The following is a 22,712-nucleotide window of genomic DNA, read 5'->3' as shown; positions in this document are numbered from 1 at the left end:
TCAGAGGTGTAAATGTATTAAGTGGTATTTTGATAAATACATATTCATGCAACTAATACACTTAAAAGATTAAAAAATATATTTTTATCCTAAAAGTTTTACCATAAAAAAACCTAAATCAATGTCATTTGCATTTCATTGACTCATTCACCAAAAGTAATATGTGTATCTACAGTGCAATGTGTAATCCAAAAATGGGACCATGCCTAGATCCTGGTGGATATATCTGGGCAATTGAGCAAATGAATGAAACAAGAAATATGCAAGAAGAAATGTTTCCCAGGAAGTGTAAAGGTTTTCATATTCTTGTATTCCAGTTTAAACATTCTCACAGTTTTAAATTACAAACTGGCAACCGGACAGCATCCCCCACCCTACACAAGTGGTAACTTGACATTATTGACAGACACAGATAACATTTTGTAGATGTTTTGGAAGACTCTTTCACTTTCAGATTTAACATATTTGTGTCCCTATTTTTCCACTGAAATTCGGCCTTCCACTAAAATGAAAGGTGTGCATTTACAAACCAACCCCCTCTTCCTTCTGAAATCACTTACTGTAAATAGCATAAAAATGTTATTGGGAAAAGAAAGAATTATACTTTCCTTACTCCAGTCTTTGGCATCTCTGTGAATCACAGGAGCAGGCAAAATCTTGCAGATAATTAAATCCTCCATTTAGTTTATTCTTATTTTGTTTGAAAACCTAATGATCAGCTAAGATTTGCTTTTTTGTGTATTTATTCATTGTATTTTTGTTTCTACAGATATTTCTACTGGCTCTGTATGTGTTTATAAATACCCAATAGAGAACAGCCTGTACACAGTAGCATACATTTGTTCATTTAGGTTTTGCATTTATCCATACATATATGTTTGTACATTTTTTTAATAATAATTTTTTGATAAATTCATCTGTGTATGTATCCATATGGTTATCCATCTGCTCCCAGCTGTATATATAATTTTACTGTTTGATAACGCAAATATTTTCTAGGTATGTTTTATGTAACTTTTACAGGACAATACCCAATGCCTACTTCCTTATCTACTAGAATATTACTGCAATATTCAGTTTTTTTTGCTTTCACAACATATTTTTTTTTACATTCATATTTATGCTTGTAGCCTTAAAGGTAAAGTGTGAAGTTACTGTGCTGACAACCAATAAAATGTCCTTAGTACAGCAACATGGACAATCATCCAACATCTTCTTTGGACTCACTTGCATCATTGCTCAGTTACAGCCTCCATATTCAGTAAGTGTTGTTTTGCACATGGGATAGAGATATTTTCATAATAGACCCCAGTGGTGTTTTTTTTATACCTGTACAACCAGCCATGCATAAAACTCCCTACATACCTTTATTACCTTCCTATAGCAAGACTAGGTCAACTGCTGCATTCTTATATCCCTTACGTAATATTGCCGTGGCATTTCCTTTTCTTAATCCATCAAGCTTTTTCTCTACGTCATGAAGTTTTGAGAGTTCCCCCACTCCTTTCACCACATTAAAATACATACTTCTTATGGTATGGCAGCATTTATCTTTCTTACCAACAGGTGACATTTCAGGAATGCCAGCAATGTAAGGCCCATCCAAAAATTTTGGTTCATTGTCATTTATGTCTTGCACTTTAATGACAAACTCAGATTCAGGTTCCACGGGTTTATTTGTCTGCCTGTCTAAAGCTTGTGCACGAAGAGTGTAGTAGGCTTGTTCTTCCCGATCCAATCTCTTGGTTGCGTGTATATCCCCAGTAAATTCATCGATATTAAAAATGGTTCCTGCCCCCTCGCCTGTCAAGACATATTTGATAGAATTTTCTCCAGTGTCCACATCGGAATGAAGCTGTTGAAAAATTGACAAAAGTTAATATTCATTAGGAGAATGCCAAGTAAGATATAATCAGTGTTTCATATAAAAAATATGGGAATTGTCATTGTTCAAAATATGATCTGCCAAAACCATCTAGTTTATGGTAAAATATAATGAAGACCTGTCAACTGCTTTAGGAGGCAAACACATTTTTATATCTCTTAATAAACAGTTTGGAATCACTTTTCATTTCATACTGTGCTAAAAATCACACACTGCAGAGCTGAAAGTATTCTGGAGAATATATGCTTGTAAATACTTTGAAATGCATTTTCCACTGACACTTTGGTCTCATCATGAACAAAACACATTCATGTTTTTTAACTTTTATTTCTACAGACTTCAACTGACTTTGTGTAAATTGTCCCTCCATCTTGAGAATGCTACATGTGTTCATTTTCTGCCTGCGCTGTGTTAGCCTTTAGAATTTTCATGTGTCAAATCTCAGTTTATTGCAGACAAACTAGAGAAAAACATCTGCAAATACTTTTGGAGTTTGCTATTTTTTCTGCTATAATAATTACATTTGTAAATAAAAGTCTGTATCTAATAACATACTGTCATACAGTAACATTTATAAGGCTGGGTCTACACGGACATTTTTAAAAACGCATGTAAACTTTCCCACTGCATTATATGCTTTTTTATGCACTTTTTGCAGCGTTTTAAATCATGTCTTTAAAATCCTGGAAAACGCCTATGCCTCATTTTACCACATTTTTAACGTGTTTACGTTTCAAGTGCTTATAAACCCTATTAAAATAAATAGAAGCGTTTGCCCGCGTTTTTGGGTGTTTTCCAGGGTTTAATTTTTTTAAACATTACAAGCAGCATTATAGATAAAGCTCATAAACGTGCCTCAAGGAAAGGTCATGGTGTAGATTAGCTCATTGAAATGCATGGGAATTTCAAACATGGGCTTTTAGAGCTTCAGGTTAAATGCTGGGGAAAACGTCCGTGTAGACTAAATCTAAGGCTAAGAAGGTGCATTTGTGTGGTCCACTCAGTTTCAACCAGCCAGTTTCACTAAAGCAGTAAAGGTCTTTGTAGTCTCCTAGAATGTGGTTAGACTTCACAGACTGACAGTGGTATCAAAAAACAAACATAAAAAGTCTACTGAGCTTGTCAAACCTTGGTCATCTCAGTAATACGGACTGATGTATTTTAATATATGTGCATTACATTATTGGTAAAAGTATCAGTTTGTGTTATAGTTTGACTATCACATAACAGACCAGAAACAGATCAGAACATTCAAGGGTGATCAAGACTGATCTGAACAGTGCTGCAAAGAATCATCAAACACATAAAAAAGGACTGTGTGAAAGAGACTTAATAAAATATAAAAAGAAAACCACTATTTTGGTCTTGACATGTAGCCAACATTACTTTTAAAATTATGCTTTGTTCAATTATAGCCACACCGCTTTTAAATCTTCAAAGGGGAAAGTCAAGGGAGCAACTCAGCCTGAGAATTCTACATCAGTAACCATGACATCTGAAGTCAGAAGTCTTGTACTCTGGAATTTATTGTGGATAAAAAGTACTGGAAGAACTAAACATGTTATACTGGAAAGGATTTATTTCTCAGCTATTCCTAGGTGACTATTAAATATATATAGGAATTTAACAACTCCAACTTGTACACAAATCTGTTTAGATTTTGCAAACATATTTTATACAGAACCTGGTAAAATACACATTCCCCAAGATTGATTGATGTGTAAAATAGTGAATGTTGGATTGTGAAAACAGTGAAAGTTTTATATAGAGATGAGCTTTTATAACTGAACTGTATTTCTGCCCCAAAAAGTTACATTTACCGTAAGTTATAAAGATACTTGGTACTTTCCTTTTCTTTCCTCATAGTACAATTACTCAGTATGTTATCAAATAAAACCAATGGGCAATTTGGACAAAATTTAATTCACTGAAAAAAACAAGTGAACAAAAATTTGAATTGATACAATATTTGACCAAATTGCACAAAAGTGTTTTATGGGTAATTTCAGGGTTTGGAAGGAAGAATTAACTGATTCCCCTACACTCACCAAAGTTGACTTGTAACTAAATGACAGATTCAGTGGTAGCAGTAATAGTGTTGGCTGTCCTAGGTAAAATAATTAACCTTTTTACCCAGCATGCCTGGATGCATTTTTTTTTCTAACTGTCATTTTAAAACTTTAAAATTTTAATGCCAAAATCAATTTAAGTATAACACAGTTCAACATTTTTTTTTCACTTGCCAAGGATTTTAATATATTTAGTGTATTTCAGGTCTGTTGAATCCAGATATGACATCAGTTTCATTGAATTGGCTCTAGTTCCTGTGATACAGAAATCTGAATAGACAATTTTACCAACAACAAATGTTAACACAGCATATTATTATCAATCTTTATTTACACCAATGTTTTGTATTTTATATATTATATGTAGCATTATTTTCATGAAATTGCATTTGCCTTCTTTTTATTCATACATTTTCTTTTCTTCAAGAAGTTGTTTAAATGACCCTAATGTATTTTGCTACATTTGTGGTGAATATTCTTAGCAAAAACAAAGAAGAAAAGAAACATTACAGAATTTATGAAACAAGCATATCTTGCATATTTTGGTATTAAACTGGGGGACCAAGATAAGTATTGGGCTCCCCATATGGTATGCAAAACTTGTGTAGTGTCTACGTCAGTGGAAAAATGGAAAACTGAAAAGTTTGAAATTTAGTGTACCTATGGTATGGTGAGAGCCCAAAAATCATCATCATGATTGTTATTTTTGTGCTGTGAATGTAAAAGGTTTCAATCAATACAAGAAAAACAAGTGGGAGTACCCTGATTTGGAATCAACAGGACGATCTGTGCCGCATGGTGCTGATGTTCCCATACCAGTGTTCAGTACACTATTTGATATTCCCGTACCTGGCATAGAGGATATACAGAGTTTGGAGTGTAATCCAGGAGTTAGCAGTGGGAGTGAATATGAAGGAAGTGTTTCATCAAACCAGCAGTTCTCCCAAGAAGAGCTCAATGATTTAATACGTGAGCTAAGTCAGTCAAAACAAGCATCTGAACTTTTAGCATCCAGGATAAAAGAAAAGAACTGTCTGAGACAGGAAGGTAAAATATTGGTTTATAGGACAAGTAATAAATGGTTTATAGGAGAAGTGACACTCCTACCATACTTCAGTGAAGATGGGGACTTTGTGTACTGTTGTAACATCTCTGGACTACTAGCCCATATGGGAATACCAGAATACCGAGCAGAAGACTGACGGCTTTTCATAGACAGTTCCACTGTAAGTTTGAAATCTGTTTTACTACATAATGGCAACTGCTATGCATCAATTCCAATTGGTCACTCAACAAAACTTAAAGAAGAAAATGTCAAAATGGTCTTACAAAAGCTTTGCTATCATGAACACCAATGGTGTGTTGATTTAAAAATTCCTAACTTTGTACTTGGACAGCAAAGTGGATACACAAAGTACCCATGTTTGATCTGCTTGTGGGATAGTAGAGCAAAGCAGGATCACTGGAAAAAAGTGACATGGCCTCCAAGGGAAAACATAAAAAGAGGTGCAGCGAACATCATTAATGAGCCAATGGTTAACAAAGAAAAAATCATTCTCCCCCCACTACACATAAAGTTGGGATTAATGAAGCAATTTGTTAAAGCTCTAAACAAGGACGGTGATTTCTTCAAATACATTTGTAGATTCTTTCCTGGATTGAGTACTGAAAAATTAGAAGCAGGAGGATTTGATGGACCCCAGCAGCAGACAAGTTACATGACTGATACTGAAGCTTCTGCCTGGCACAGCTATGTCATGGTTGTCAAGAACTTCTTGGGTAACCATAAAGCACAAAATTATAAAGAACTTTTGAGTGCTACTATGAGCATAAAGGTACACTATCTCCATAATCATTTGTAAAAATTTCCAGAAAACCTTGGCGATTTCAGTAAGGAACAAGGGGAGAGGTTCCATCAAGATATAAAGTTGATGGAAGAAAGGTATCAGGACAGATGGGATAGACACATGATGGCAGACTACTGCTGGAGCCTTCAACATGATTGTCCTGATCATCAGAATAAAAGGAAATCATACAAACAGAGTTTTTCAATGACTTCTTTGTGATTAGTTCTGTAAGTATACTGAATGTAGAATATATTGACATTAAGTATTTCAAAAATGTAATTTTGTATATGTAGGCATATCTTGTTTAATTTTCATGTTTCATTAGTTTTCTATGAGGTTTTTATTGAGGTCATTATTTCAAAAAGTAGAGCCGATCTAGCAAAACCAATACAAACATAACCTAAAATGACTTCAATCTGTTTGGCAAGAAAATGTTTGCTGGCAAACTCAACACCAGTTTCCCATGACAGAATTTTGAGAATCTGCTTTAATAAAAAAATAAATATATATATATATATATATATATATATATATATATATATAATAGCATCTGTAGTAGTGTTCAAACTTAAAACATAAGAGGTTACTTGTTTACAATGTTTTGTTCTATTTGTAAAACTTTTTCTCACCCAAACATTTTTAAGGATCCCTGCTTATCTAAAAACTAATTGGACAGTCATCAATTAGTGAAGAGCTTATGTCAGTACAGCTAAGCTGTTTTAAGAAAACATTTTTTGGCACTTCTCTAGAGTTAAATGTCTGTAAATCGAACACAATTAATACCCTGGAGTGACAGGACCACCAGGGTAAGGTGGCACGCAGGAAATCATAATATAAACCCGCCAAATTGTAAACCCATAAATGCAAATTCTACACATGGGTTGTAATATTATGCATGTAGATTTTGCCATCAGGTTTCTTCTTCTAATCTATGGAAAATCAGGATCAAGGTTCATATAGACATTTCACTCAGCAAAACATTTCATTCAATAATAAAGCCAACTTGTTTCTGTGAAATGTCCAAAGTTCTGAAATCATCACATCATCATCATCATCATCATCATCATCATCAAGGTTCTATTCAATGGCCTTAGATACTTTAACTTTGAACTGAACAGGTATAAATCTCCCAACTCTGCATACAACACCTATCATATGAACCATTAGAATGTAAGTACCCTTCCCTAAATTACCTGGAAACCAAAGTACAGGATTTTATGATAAAATAATACTAGTTGTGGTATAAGGTCATTTATTCATGCTTTGTTCTGTTATTATGAAAAAAATAAAAAACATATCCCATAGATAATATAAAAAGCAAAAGTTCAGACAAAAGTCATGAATAGTGGAGGCGTTTATAATGTTAAAAAGATCCCCTCTTTAACTTTTTGAAGTGCTTACTAATCCATCACTTGGCATGGATGACCTAGAGTTACATAGCCTTGCATTACGGGAATGCATTAACATTCCTACTGAACATAACAAAGAAACGTTAAGTCATCAATCCCTATTTGTGTGTGTTGAATCTTTCTATACCAAAGAATTTTGAAGGTGCACAGTTACTACCAGCATACACTTCTCAAGCTTCTCAATACAATTTTACACTTCTCAATACAATTTTTTTCCAGGCTAAATGTTGTAGAAGTAATTTCCCGATAACTACATATTTTGCAAGTAACTTAATGTACACAGGTGGAGCTGTTAGCTTCCCAGCAGTGTTGTACAAAATGTTCTTGAGAGTAGGTTTATAAAATTCTTTAACAGCCAATGAAAATTACAGTCAAAATTATAAAAATACTTTTAAAAGAATTCCTGAAGATAAAAAAAAATGTGAAAAAAGTCCTCTAAAAAAGTTACACAAATCAAGTACATTGGAAGAGGGGGAGATAAATTTTTAGAGACTATACCTAAATGACTTTAAATCATTCTATTGTGAACTTCGAGGATGAATTGCCCCACAGTGCCTGCAAATGCATGTGGGCTTTTTCTTCTTATTCAGCATTTCGATTCATCTGTTTTTCCTAGCTCCTTTCACCATTACTTTTTTTCACTGCTAACTGTTAACACTTCCAAGCCCCTACTACTGTCATTCAGGCTATATTTCATGGCTGACACTATCCATACCCAAAAAGTCAATCTGAAAAGCTGTATGGACACATTAAAGTTAGAAATATGTTACAAATCAGTTTAGAGTAAAGAACACTGATCCTTTGACCACCAAGGTACAAGATGTAAGTAAGCAGCATTCCCTTATTCAATACATTTTGGGCCTGATTTGTTAAAGCTTTCCAGCACAGGAGATGATAGACTATCATGGGAGAACCTGAGTGATCCAGCAAACCTTAAATGGATCTGGTCCAGGATTGAAACATTTGCCGGATGATAACAAATTCCAGGTTTGCTGGATCACACAGGTTCTTCCATGATAGTCTATCCTCTCCCTTCTTGGAGAGTCAGTCTCTTTGTATGAGTGTAGTTCTCAATATACATTGTGAAGCCTTCAGTTATTTTCATAAAAAATCTCTATTTTCTTATAAAATCTCTTTATTGACTCCATATTTTAGCATATTAAATTTGAAATATGTGTTTACAGAGGACAGTCAAATTTTGCTTATCAAGGCAAATTGCCTCTCTTTAATAATTGAGGACCTTTGGAGCACTTACTACTTACTTTTGAAACCTGGGTGCACAACCACCTTCATACATAAGCTTTGTAATATCTGGGGATCTGCGCTTAGGATACAGAAATGGAGCAACATATACCAGTGCACTTAATGCTTAATGGATAATTCAATCCATTATGCAGATGACACATTTGTATCCATTTAACACTAATATATTTCTATGTACTCCATAATAAGTAAGCTAAGCTAAATAAACTGTATACTTTAGCTTATACATGAATTTTTAGTTTAGCAGTTATTTCATGCATACTGTTTCCTAAATGTTCACTAATGTAGAGAAAAGACCTTTAGAAGTCTGTGTAATGTAAGCATTTAAAAAAAAATGATTTTGGGTAAAGATCACTGCAAATTATTTAGTTAATATAATACTGAAATGTGCTATCATTGCCAGTTCTGTTGAAGGTTATTCTTTTCATGTTCTAAGATTCTAAGGTCTCACTACAATAGATTACATCTTATACATCACAACTCTTGCTGGAGGAAAGAATAATTACAACCATAAAATACTTTAAAACTTTAAAAGGTGAAGATGTAAACCAGCTAAACTAATAACTGTAACTAATTGTCACCATATAATACTATAAACTACTGGACCATAACCATTTTAATGCCAGACTATAACTATTCCCAATGCTTTATGTGGCAAGGGCATTTACATTTTGGAAGATTTATTATGTATCAAAGATGGTTTAACTTGTCCAGTCATTTTTCATGTACTAAATAAAAGGTTAAACGGCAAGCTTTTCAAGATCATTTTGAAGTTACTGGATATAACACTGATGTTAGATGTAGAACAATTTAGAAAAGAATAAACAAGAACAAGAAACGCTAACATTTTGTATAGGGTAGGAAAGGTTGATGATTTTTTTGTGCTGTTTGTGTTTACCACCTGTCCTCAGGTATACAACATTAACATAAATGAAGTTTAATTACACTTATGACAATTGTCACTACAACAAGTGACCCACTTAAAAATACCATCTCTACACCTGTCAAAGTGACAAGGAAACATTTTAAATTCCCCCATATTTGTTGTACAAAGTGACAATGGTCCTTATCCCTCACCGCTTAGATTGTAAGCTCTTCTGGGCAAGGTCATCTCTTCCTGTATCATTGTATCAGTCTGTTATTTGCTGACCCTATTTAATGTACAGAGCTGTTTATTATGTTGGTGCTATATAAATACTGTTTTTTTTATTATTATTATTATTACTAATAATAATAATAATATATAACAATATAATAATAACAATAATATTATTATTATTACTATTAATATTAATAATAAGAATAAGAATAATAATGACACATAAATTGGAGAGATCTCTCCAGTTGGGACATGAACAATGAAAACCTGACAAAAGTGCTAATGCTTCTCTGTTCCTTCTCTAACAATATAAATGTTTTGGATTGAAATTATACAGTATGTTTATACAGTACAGTTTTATATAGTACGTCTTTTAATTTATAGAAGGGCCATGAAGAAGACTGTGAGAAATAAAAAGTGCTTTTGTTGGTCTGCTGTCCTGGTCATCACCCTCTATGAAAAATCAATATTCATTCTATGTCATAAAAGGTTACATACCAAGTATTTATTGTCGTTTCTATATAATAAATAATACGAAGACAAAAAAGTATTAGAGATAATTGAACATGCCCATTTTGCCTGCTCTAAATCAGTGCACATGGAACTGATAACTAGAAGAACTCTTTCCATCTTTAGCCTTCAATGTTTGCTTAAACTTCCAAAAGGTAGTTCTATAGCTAGGAACCCATTCCACTAATGAAAAACAAACTGTGCCAGCAGGGCAGCAATCTGGAGTCTTTCTTTATACACAGACTTGTAACTGATAGTAACATGATGCGTTTGTAGTCATGTGCCTATGTTGGCTATGAAGAAATCAACTCCTGGTAGTGCCTCTGCAAATCAGAAAATATCTGTATAGCAGTCTCAATTTCTTACATTCTTTCTTGATTCTGGCAGCTGCCTCCTGCCTAGTTTCGGTTGCTGATTGTGCTGACACTTAGTTTAGTGACCTAGAAAAATGTATTCCAATACCCTTGGCAAAAAATCTTATTTTCATATAATATATTTAGCTGGACATGTTTATAGACTCTCCTCAAGCTGATTTGCAGAATTATTGGAAAGGCTTAAGTATCTCATACACATCTAAATATATATATTGGAATAGTTTACCTATTATAGAAATTTAAAAGCACAATGAACCTACAGTTAAATAATTTGCATACATTTATATATAGAATAAAAAAAAGCTTCTTGATTTTCTTTGAGTTTTCTAAAGGTTTAGTAAAACCTGTTTGAAACAAATATCTTGATTTCCATGGAGGGTTATCGCTACTTCTACTTAAAAAGTTATAAACACTTTCTGGTGATTTAAAGGTTGGTGATTAGAATAATTACCACTTTATATTATGGCATGGTGCTCCTGTATAGGTCCTGTATATAGGTATAGGTTAAAAAAGTAGTTCCAGGTAACAAGGCTCACTAATAAACTATACTTTAATCCCCACAGAGAACAGATTTTCTTTCCTTGTTTGTGTTATTTGCATGCCAGCTACACAAATTATGGGACCCCAATGGTATACAGAGAACAAGGATGTCAAATGAGATCAAATAGATCAAATCAACTATTATGTGGTAAATTGACCCATAAACAATGTACCCACTCCTAATCTGGAATTGCAGTATCTTAACTCATTTGTGTGTGTTCCCTCAGAGAGATCAATCACTATCTTCAATCACTTCTATCTCAAAATAAATTCACATAAAGCCCCAGATATCAGGGGATTACAAGAAATGTCTACATTACCATTATGTATATAGAAATCCATATTTGTTTTTCTCCTTAAATTTTTTTTTCTCTAACTTGGACTGCACTTTATCTTTAGCAAGCTATGTGAAATAAGTGTCATTCGTTTTATGCATTTACACTGTTATATTACTTCTCACCAGGGTAGAATGACTTGACAGCATAACCTGTCAGCTAATGCAATTTGTACAGTGTGTTAACAGCGGTATAAGAACTACATATTCACAATGCCTGGGCTAGTTCAAATATCTAAAATACTTTTATATCAATAAGAGTTTAGAGAGGTGGCATATATATATATATATATATATATATATATATATATATATATATATCTTTTAAATAATTCAGGTTTCAGCGGATTTTTGGTTTGCTACAATCAGTTTTTTTTCTCTATAATGAATTTGGCATGTCATATTAATTACTAACTAATTATCAACTAACATAGAGAGCTTTGAAAGAGTTAAGGTAATTATTTAAATTTCCATGTTAGTGATGTACTGTGCATGCTAATATTTTAATAACTCCCAGTGAATCACATGGTCTAACTCAAAAGATATCAGAATTATTACCACTTGCATACATCTAATCCCAGTCCCATGTCCTTAGTTATATGTGCCTTTTCCAACCCACCAACTATATTGCTCAGCTGTACTCTATAATTAGCATATTGACATCCTAATATGATAAATTATACAGTAATGTGCCTTCATTTCATAGCATGCAGCTGTAACTGTCATGGCTTCATAGCTAAATGATAATCTAGATGATATCTGTTAGTTACACTGACTCATATGATTGGCAATTTTACATATTTATATGCACTACCAAATTAGATGAAGTGTAGTATGGATGGAGTGTAGTACATAAAGGTACATGTTGGGATTAAAGTTTTGGAAATCTTGTAAACTGATATATTTCTTTGCTGTTTCTGATGTCTTAATTGGCATTGCTTTCAATTCTCTCTGTGAATTCTGAAAATAAAAAGGATTGGTGTTCTGGAGTCCTAAAACTTGTTCAGCCCTAGGTTACCATCACTACTCCACCATACAAACAGTAGAATGAATACTTATTGCTAGTGGAGGTAACACATCATGTTATAGTAAGAACAGCTTATACACAGTATATGTATTTTCACTGCATTTAGCTAATAGCCTATAATTCAGGTTTACGAGTTTCAACTCACAATAATCTGTTTACATGTTTTCTCTTCTCAAATGCTATCTATTCCTATAGCTCAAATAGAAAATTACAGGCCACAAAATGGGGTTTTTATGCTATTTGTGTGCTGATTGATAATGTAGATGCATTCCCAGGAAAATGAGTCACTACCCGGAACAAAGGAGGCTGAAAAAAGTAGAGGAGCCAATGGAGAGAATAAAGAAATGGTGAAAGTCCGCTACAGAGTGGTGTCCCCTGTTCATATGAAAGATGAACACTTTGGGGTGAGGAAGAAAGAAAACATAACAAGCATGAGGCAAGAAAACTGGAACTCAAAAAAGCTAATTTATGGATTTGAAATGATGGTAGACTAGGTATACTAATACATAATTGAGGATTGAGAGTTTAGCTCCAATTTTAATTTAATTTTAATTTTTTCAGCAGAAAATAATATAGTCCTAAATACTCTAGCTAAAATTCCACTGGGATATTCTCTAAAATTTAACTGGTCATATCATGTAGGAAGTAAACTTAACTAGAATAGAACACATGCAGGGAAATCAGAAATAGATCAAATCTGTACAGATATTTAATGGATCAGAAATGTATAACAGTGAGTGTAAAAAAAATCAAAAGACAAAATGCTATCCAGTAATTATATTTTTATCGGCATGCTAGGAGGTTTGCAATAGACAAGACTCCACTGTTTCAGCAAACCACAGGCTTTTTTCATCTGGCTTTTATTGTGTCTTTTTACCATTTGAGTTACATAGACAATCATTTGTTAGCATTCCCTGTGGGACATAAATAGAGAAAACCTACTAAAGCCCTGACTATTAGACTGGGCACTTTAGATTTTTCTGTGTATCCGTGGTGGATAACTTCAGTCATCTGTATCTAACTGGTGTTTTTTGGGGTACACTCATTCTTCTTTTACTTCCTTGCAGCTATGAGTCAGTTTAGAAACTCTGCATTAGGACACAAACTGTTCTAAAGCTTGTTATAGTAATGTTTAGACATTTGTTTGATTTGTTTTACTGTATCTTTATTAGGTTTACCATTGTGTAAATTGCAAAAGTTTAATAATCCTAAAATAATATCACATAATCAATAATAAATTTGAAGAATTGCTGTTTTTTTTGCAGTTAGAGAAGCATACCCAAATGTAAAACATGAACTTCAATTTGAGGTCAGAGTGTTACTTGAGGGGGAGGAGTGGATGAAGGGAAAGGGGGTGCCCAGGGGGGTTGATACTGTGGCTGGAAGACTACCTGAAAATATTTATGCATGTTACCGTGAATGATTGCTGGACATTTTTCCTTAAGTACCAAGGTATAAATGTTAAAAATTTCAATTGTGAATTGGTATAGTCCGGAGGCTTTAGATTCAGTTAGGCTTCCCAGAGTTTTTCTGGATACTTTTGCCCACAATCAAATAAAGGAACGGAAAAACCTAAGTCTAGGATTGTTTATTTTTTGGTAGTTTAGCAAACATGTATAAGTGTTTCAGTTTCGATGCATCTTCTTCAAAATATATCACATTGTTTTTCTTCCAAAATGCGTTAGATGTTATATCTATAACTTAGATAATGTAATATTTTGATTATTACTATGAATTTAGTTTGGGTTTCGTCAAAAGAACAAAATTATTTTCTTCTGATGTTTTAGTTAAGTTTTCATATAGTTTCAGAAAGGGGGGGGACAACACTTTGTTCAAGCTTAAATGCTTTATTACATGGAGTAGGTCAGATGATACTTTACACAGGTAAACCATGGTGGTGGAACCAACAGGCTCCACCATATATCATTTAATTTCCAGAGTCCTTATTTTTGAAGGATACTTTTATCTAGCAGAAGTCACGTCTTATTTAATCAAGGAGAGACTGGTCTGTGCTTTAGTACAGTTTAACATCTGACAAAAACATGTGGTGCACCAATAAAAATTGCTAAATTGCTATTTCCAGGTACAGTATATTACTTTTTATTATATATGGGCCACTGCTGTAAACAAATATTGGCCGTTACAATTGGTTCCCTATCCACATTCAAGTTAAGGCCAATTGTGTTTGACCATAGAAATGATTGGAGGTTGAAGAATGTAGACCTTTACCTTACACTCTTGCAGATGTATAATTTAATGCTGAGTAAATAACCTTTAATAAATAAACACTGTTTTCCCTGTAAAGACATGTGTGTAGCACTGTGTACAATGTATGATAGTTAATCGTGAATGGTTTCTTCTGGTTATAGCTGTATATAAAGGTCCAATGTAGTGTTTGGTTTGCATGTTCTTATTTTTTCCAGCAGATTTGTAATTGTTGGATTGGTCCTGTGAAAGATTAGTAACAGATACAGCTGCATGATAAAGGGTTGCTGCAGACTAGACTGTTACTCACAATGGCACAGGTCAACATTGAAAATGTCATTTATTGAAAATGAATGTGAAAATTTTGCACCGGTTTTTGAGCAATTTTCAAACAAATATGCCTTTTTGAATAGTATAGAGCCTTGTAATAATATAAGTGTTTTATAATGACTTTGGTCTTTGTGCTCAGTAATAAAAGGGAGTTAAATGTGTATATTCATAAATGTGATTATTAAATGTTACTAACTGTACTGTATATGATCTACCCTTTTAGAATTAGGCTTTTAAATTACTTATATTTTGTAGGGTATAATATTCAAAGGCCCATTAGTCCTGCTGAGGGCCAAAGTCATTTTAGTCTTTATTAAACTTTAAATACCTCTTCAGTTTCATTCCACACAGCCCAATATTATTATTTAGATTTAGGACTTAGCGACACAAGTGGACTTAGTAGACACAAGTGGATAACATCCCTAACACCCCTAATCCTGTCTGTATGGACAGTGAATCAACTTGCTGTCCTGTCTTTTTGTCTTTGCAGGACCCACAGGCAATAATAAACCAGCTATGAAATCCTAAATAAAATTTCAGGCATACATTTCCAGCTACCTGGGAATCGGAATGGAACATTCATAGGCAAATTTATATTAAGCTGCTTACATTCATATGTATTACTATTTAATTTAAAATAATAATGAACATTGTATTAAGTAAAATTTTCTACCCTGTGGTACTTTATGATTACATTTCTTTTTGATGTATGATACCACTATTTGCAGTATGTTTACAATAAATATTTGATTTATTATTTTTGAAAAATTTAAATTAAAAAATGTTTAAAAATATTAAGGTAGAATAATATATGCAAAATATAGCATAATATTGTATTACTGTTCTCTTCTGGTCCTCATTAAAGTAGCCAATGTATTGTGAAGAAGTCATGGAGTAACAAAAACCTTCATGACCCTGATGTAAAACATCAGAGACCACTCTTATATTTCATAGAGTGATACAAAGGAGTATAGTATCTTCCTTTTCAATAAGCCTCAGGCAACTACTGAACCCTCAAAAAGCAGATAACAAGATAAAAAAAGGTTATGTGAGAAAGGTTATGTAAAGAAAAGTCATGGTATAATATTTAAAGTGATGGTTTATTTTGTGCCAAATAGATTGTAAGTGCACAACCAATACAGGTGCCCACTATTATTTATGACCCACTGATCTCTTGGGTTGATAAAAACTATATCATTATTTATAACTGTCCAAGACAATTTGCTGTGCAATAAGCAACTGAGTCGTTGGTGGTACAGAACCACAATTAGCAGTTTAAGTAATGTACAATAATGCAGTGCTTTCATGGGATATGTTACTATGTTTAGGTATTGTTTGAGTTATTTGTTCCCATAGTCTTTTAAAAAAAATTGTATTATTTCTTTTCAGTATGTGAAGCTAGGCTATTTTTCGCAAGTTTTCTGAGCTAGCCTAATAACAAAAAATACACATACCAAGTTAAAACTTAGGAACCTAAAACAACTACTGGTTTACATTTAAATAAATAAAAAGCACTTGATTCATGCTAGAACAACAAGCTAATTATTAGAAAAACAGCATAATAAGAAAAATGCACAAAATAATGGAAAAGTACAAATCCTTGCATCCTCAGCAGTGGTTTTTATCATATTTGGTATTTAGGATTGTTTGTGTTCTTTTAAAGTGGAACAAAAATTGAATACACAAAAATGTTCAATCAGACTGGGCATTATTGCAGAAAGGGACAGCAATGTTCATTCTGTAATAACCCTTGCTATCCGCTTGGTACTCCATTGAACTGTCAAAAAAGCTAAGCTGCACATGTATCCCTGTTTCCCTGTACTTGCTGGGACTGAATGAATTCCCACGCAGGTTACGTCATCCCAGCCCAGCAAATCAAGATGACCAAAGATCACAAGGAGGAAGTGAACAAGGAAGAAGATTGGGGCAACCTGCAACTGAATGAGGACTTTAAGTGTATACTTTAAGATATATTTTAGTTTCCCTCTCGCCAAGCCAACTGCCTTATGCTGCCCTCTTATAACCTCCCTGTTAGCTGGCTAACCTTAGTATCAGATGAGACGTTATAACTGCACATGGAAGCAGTTTTGAGCCAGACATGGTTAGGAGCCCCAGACACAAATGTGAGCCCCAACTGCATAGCATTCCTTTCCCTGCAACCATGCAACTCTTTCATTTGGGACCCTGGAAAAGGTGGGGGCTCTTTTTCTTAAAGCTGGCCCTGCTTGGGGCAAAGAGGCTTAGACAGTTTGTCAAATCTGGAAATGGTAGTACATCCATGCATTGATGACTACAGTAGTTCAAACATTTCTTTATTAGCAGTGCAGTTCTATGTGAATGAGCCCAGAGTAGGCAAACAGTCATCAGTATATTTTGCTGTAGTCCACCAAAAAATATATACACTATACAGGGACAATAACAATAGAAATTCTGCTATGTGGTACTACCACGTACTAAAGTACTCTGGAAACTTTTAATGATATGGAAGGATATGTCACTAAACATGTGTGCAGGTTTGTGTATGGCCCTTGTTCTTTTTGCCACCCCACGATTTTTGGTGTATATGCAAATCTTGTACTGAATAACTAGTGTAATGGTTGTACAAAAAAGAATTTGTGCCAAGAAAGACGGTTTAAATGCTATCCTTGTGGATGTTATAGAAGAGTGGTGGACGGCCCCTGACGTATATGAAAGTTTATGTGGTGAATTGGGCTACAGATTAACAGATGAAGAATGTGAATGTGCTTTGTTTTTTAACAAAGTCAGAATAACTTGAAACAGAGACGACAATTAAAAAGTGTAATTTAAAAGACAACCATCAATTTTCCTATTTTTATTATTATCATTAATATTATTCATATAATATTATATATTCTACATATATTATTTATAATTAAACAGAAACAAACAATTACATAGGAGGAGGAAAGGACCCTGCCCAGAAAAGCTTACAATCTAAGAGGAAGTAGCATGGATTGGTGGGTAAGTAGTAAGGGTTTAGGAGAGAAAAAGACAGGTAAGGCGAGTTTGAAAAGCTCTTTTAAATTTGCAGAAAGTAGGAGCAAGCTGAATAGAAGAGAGTTCCAAAGAGTGAGGACAGCACTAGAAAATTCATGAAGTTCTGCATGTGACGAGTCTATGAGTGGGGAAGACATGGGTAGGTTGTTGGAGAAGCAAAGAGAGAGATTAGGGGAGTATTTTTCTATCAGGTCAGAAAGGTGGGTGGGACAGGAGCTGTGGAGGGATTTGGGATTTTCACTAGGGTGAAATGGAAGCCAGTGAAGGGAACTACAAATAGGAGCTGCAGAAAAGGAGCGGTGGGAAGGATGGATGAGTCTGGCTGCAGCATTCATAATGGAGTCAGGCTAGTAAAATACCAGGGAGGAGGAGGTTACAGTAGTCCAGACGAGATATGATAAGAGCCTGAGGAGTTTGGTAGTCTCTTTGGATGGGTAGGGGCAGATTTTGGAAATGTTGTACAGGTTGAGAAGGCAGGACCTTGAGATGTTCTGAATGTGGGGGTGATTGAGAGGGCAGAATCGATGGAAACAACGTACCTGAGGGGAGGGCCGAATAACAGTGTTGTTAACAGCTAGGAATAGGTCAGAGAGAGATTTGAAATGTGAGAGGGGGGAGATGATAAGCCAGGCTGCATTAGATCAAGTAGAGTCTAATTGCCAGTAATTACCAGTATACAATTCAAGTATGGACCAGCAGACAATATATAACATAATATGAAGTCAGACTGTTCCTATACCTAACATAGAATGTAAAAAAAATGAACACTGCACAGCTGAAGACTATTTTCATGCTGATTATGGGAATCATACACTTGTTTTGATGTACTTTAATTGGTTAAAACATATTTAGATTGCTGATATAGTCAAAGCTTTGTGATTTAGGCTTCACAAATTCTATATTCATTTACTTGAGCACAAACTATGCTGTCATAAGAATCAACAAAGACTTTACCAGCAGAGTGAAACTTTCAGATTTGCTAAAATGGCATTTAATAGGTGATAGCCATCAGCTGTATAGGTTACATGGAACACTAAGGGACCAATTAACTATATGTACTGACACTTATTCCCTCTAGTGAAAATAAAATCAGGATTTGAAACAAAGCCCTGTGTTATCTGCAACCTACTTTCCTAACATAATAAAGTGTAATTTTGAAAGACATAAAATTCCCAAAAAGAAAAAAAATGTTATCATAAGAAAATATGGGCTATTAACTTTGAAAATATTAGAAGTTTAAAGAATTTACAAATGTTGATATTGTAGCATGAAAATGCAAGCATAAATGTATTAATGATATGCACCTTGAAATAGCAAGAACTTAATTATTATGCTTCAGTAGTTAGAGAAGAGATGCATTTCCTCCTGGATTACATAAATTATTTCAACCTAAATGCGCACTCATTAAATTACACTTACATTTGAATCATATTATTGCTGTGCTATTTTGCTTATTTAAATGTTTAGAATAATTTGAATACCTTAATTTGGCCAAACCTAGGGAAAACACAGATGTGATCAATGTTAAAGTTTACTTAATATGCATAACTTTATTATATAGGTGTCTCTAGAGAGGAAAACCAATGTAGCTGTTTATAACTTTACACTTCACAGCCTTATGCAGAATCATGAAAATGCAGTCAATATTTACGCATAGTTGAATTCAGTTGGTGTCAAGGTGTCCCCGGTTTTTGGATACTTCATTTACTCAGTACTGACTAGCTAAAAATACTTATTCAGTCATAAATGATAGTCAGTTTGATAAATGTGAGCCCAGATCTGTGTGCATAAGCCAGTTGGAAGCCATCTCACCAATATTTAGTAACAATAAATTTCTAGATCCTGGAGAACCCTTTTGTAGCTTAGCTGTCCGCACAAATAGCATGTCTTCCCAATACAAGATGACCCAAAATCTTACTACTCAAATTGTTCACAAAACATTTACATTTCTGTGTGTTCCTCAGCTATACCCTACTGGATTTGACATTCGACAAAATCTTGCTATTACCTGGTAACCCTTGCTTCTACAATGTGACTTTCAAAAAAGCAAAAATCTCTTTTAACCATTAAACCTTTGCTCTTCATGGAACTAATTGTAAGTATCTTACTAACAAACTATTTTTCCTTTAGTCTACTGAACACTGGACAGAACCTTATCCCCTAGTGGTTTGCAAAATGTTAGGAAAAAGCCTATGGTACTTAAAATGTGTCCAAATTCAAAACTTTTCATGCCGTTCCTGTTTAAATGTCCACTGGGAAGATTCATTCTCCCAATAGGCCTGATTTATTAAAGCTCTCCAAGGCTGAAGAACATACATGTTTATCAGTGAAGCTGGGTGATCCAGTTAACCTGGAATGGATCTGGTCCAAGATTGAAAATATTTGCTAACAAACAGCAAATTACTTTGAAGGAATTTATTACAGGTTTGCTGGATCACCCAGCTTCACTGATGAAAGTGTATTCTCTCCAGTGTTGGAAAGCTTTAATAAATCAGACTCAATGTGTTTCACTGACCATTGTGACCAGAACTCAAAGTGAGGTCAAACTAAAAATGTTGAGCTGTTACCAAGAGGAATAAAGGACACATGTTCATAACAACTATTTAAAAGAACCTTATTCTTGCTTTGGAGAAATTTCTTCTTGCTTCCTTTTGTGTCTATGGGGCATTAAGAGAAGCTATGTATTTCTATTAGGGCAGAGATTACAACAAAACAAAGTACAGGTTTGGAATACTCCCTACCTACTGTATCCTAAAGCAAAAACAGGTTGGCTTTTTATACTCTAAGAATAACATGTATGCATACATCACTTTAGCTCTGATAACCTTACTGGATTACTCAACATATGTCATGTAGCCATAAAATTGGTGGCTTTAAATCTCTTCCTTACAGACTTTCCCTGATCCAGTACACTTGTAGTAAATGGGAGATCACCGAAAAATTTTAAGTAGTTACATAGCCACAAATGGAATAGAGGGAATAAATTCCCACAAGGCTAGGACCCACGGTCTTAAATAATTGTTTTATAATAATATCTTACTGGGCTTCTTAGCGCCACGAAAAAAAAAGGTTACACTTAAAGGTTAAAAGACTGCATGTAGTCTGGATGGGTAAATATATATATAAATACAGGCTGTCCCCGAGTTAAGGACTTCCATGTAACCCAGGGACTACCTGTATAAAGTTGGCTTAGGTCACATAGAGGCATGTATTTGCTGCTTTGGGCAGCAGGCCCTCAACCACGGGCCTCTGTGTGACCTAAGCTTTCGTGATAGTTGAAAACAAGGAATAAATCTTTCTTTATGCAGCTTTAAGTTTCCAGACAAACTTGGACATTAATGCTGGGAGTTCAGACATTTTCATAACTATGGTATATAATACAATAATCTGGATGATTCAACTATAAAGAAAGCTCATTTTAGTTAGGTCATATCCTACAGACCAGATATAATTTTAAATATTAATAAACAACAGTAGCTAATACAACATATCAGCATTCATAAAATTATTTGAAATACTTTACACAAAGGCTGTAAAAGTATGAATTGAACAAAAACAAAAGCTGAGTGTGAGAATATAGTCTTTTTAAATTGGCAAGAAACATTACATGGAAATTACATGCTACTTTATAGATACAATAAGGAAAAAGAAAAATCACTGATTTTTTTTAGGACTGAGTATATTGAAGATGCTAAAAAAACAAGTGAGTACATTTACTAAATTATAGGTTGATGTTAAGGTTAAAAGAATGGTAATGTTAGGGTTACAGAGAGATTTCTCACTAGGCTTACAGGGAGTGTTAGCAGGTGCAGGACAGTAGGCATTGTTCTCTGTTCTTGGAACTGCGCAACAAAAACTACCAGCACTGATCTCACTGAACTGAAGGTTACTGTATCATCTTAGACTGCATAGAACGTTATCTTTTTTTAAAAAAATATATATCCAGGTTTAACTCTGGGGGTGGCAAGGCTCCCCCATGTCTGCACTTGGGAGCATTCTTTTCTCAACCGGCTGATTCCTCGAAAGTTATAGAATGCATTGGCCCATGGGATTCTAGATGGTTGCTATAGCCTAGTTCTCATACTTATTATAATTGCTTTAGTCATTCAAGAGGAATTTACTGCTCCACATTAAATTACATTATAATATATAGTAATAAAACTGCAATAAAATGAACCCTATATGATCATGTACTGTATATCTAAAACAGTACAAAACAGTGAAATTAAAGTGTATGCAAACCTAAAATCTATCTATTACCATGTTTGGCACTATGGCCCTAATTCATCAAGCAGAATCGGACGCTTGCGCATTCGTATTTGCGATCCGAAATCGTACGCCGTAGCGCAATTCAGCAACTGAAAAAGCTTGCGGCCGGAGCCGCGCATCTCCGGCAGCTTTACACTGGCGAGCTTGCATTAAAAGTCACTGTCCCCCTAATGGCACACATATTACCCTTAGCCCTAAAAAAAAATGTTTGCGCTGTTTAAATGTTTTAAACATTTATGTGCGCTAAGAAAACAGCATATTTTTAAATCACTTATTTTTTCCTGTTAGGCAAGAGTTAACCGAGTTCAACTCCTCTACATAGGCGCCTATATAAAAGCTTCCGATGTCTGATCGGAGAAGCCGCTCGAGGGTAAACCCCGCGACTATCTTGCGAATGACCGTGCACGAAGCCATCGGACTAGATTTTTTTTTCACAAAAGTCACAAGCACACACACTGTTCTTTTATTTGCTTCTTATATATATATAATTATATATATAACTATTGTAGGATATAAATAAATATATATATATA

The 22,712-nt window shown here is 34.2% G+C and overlaps 1 protein-coding gene across 2 annotated transcripts in view; it reads right to left on the bottom strand.

The window, feature by feature from the left end:
* Positions 1 to 22,712, bottom strand: part of LOC140330909 (cadherin-7) — a 118,770-nt gene that overhangs the window by 43,275 nt on the left and 52,783 nt on the right. For both annotated transcript variants that reach the window (XM_072411494.1, XM_072411495.1), the window contains exon 3: positions 1,561 to 1,855. In XM_072411494.1, the coding sequence (XP_072267595.1) occupies positions 1,561 to 1,855 (295 nt within the window). The remainder of the gene's footprint in view (positions 1 to 1,560; positions 1,856 to 22,712) is intronic.

This window comes from Pyxicephalus adspersus, chromosome 5 (assembly GCF_032062135.1).
Source record: "Pyxicephalus adspersus chromosome 5, UCB_Pads_2.0, whole genome shotgun sequence".
Classification (NCBI taxonomy): domain Eukaryota; kingdom Metazoa; phylum Chordata; class Amphibia; order Anura; family Pyxicephalidae; genus Pyxicephalus; species Pyxicephalus adspersus.
Note: the sequence above shows the minus strand (reverse complement) of the source record. Positions and strands in the feature narration are given on the sequence as shown.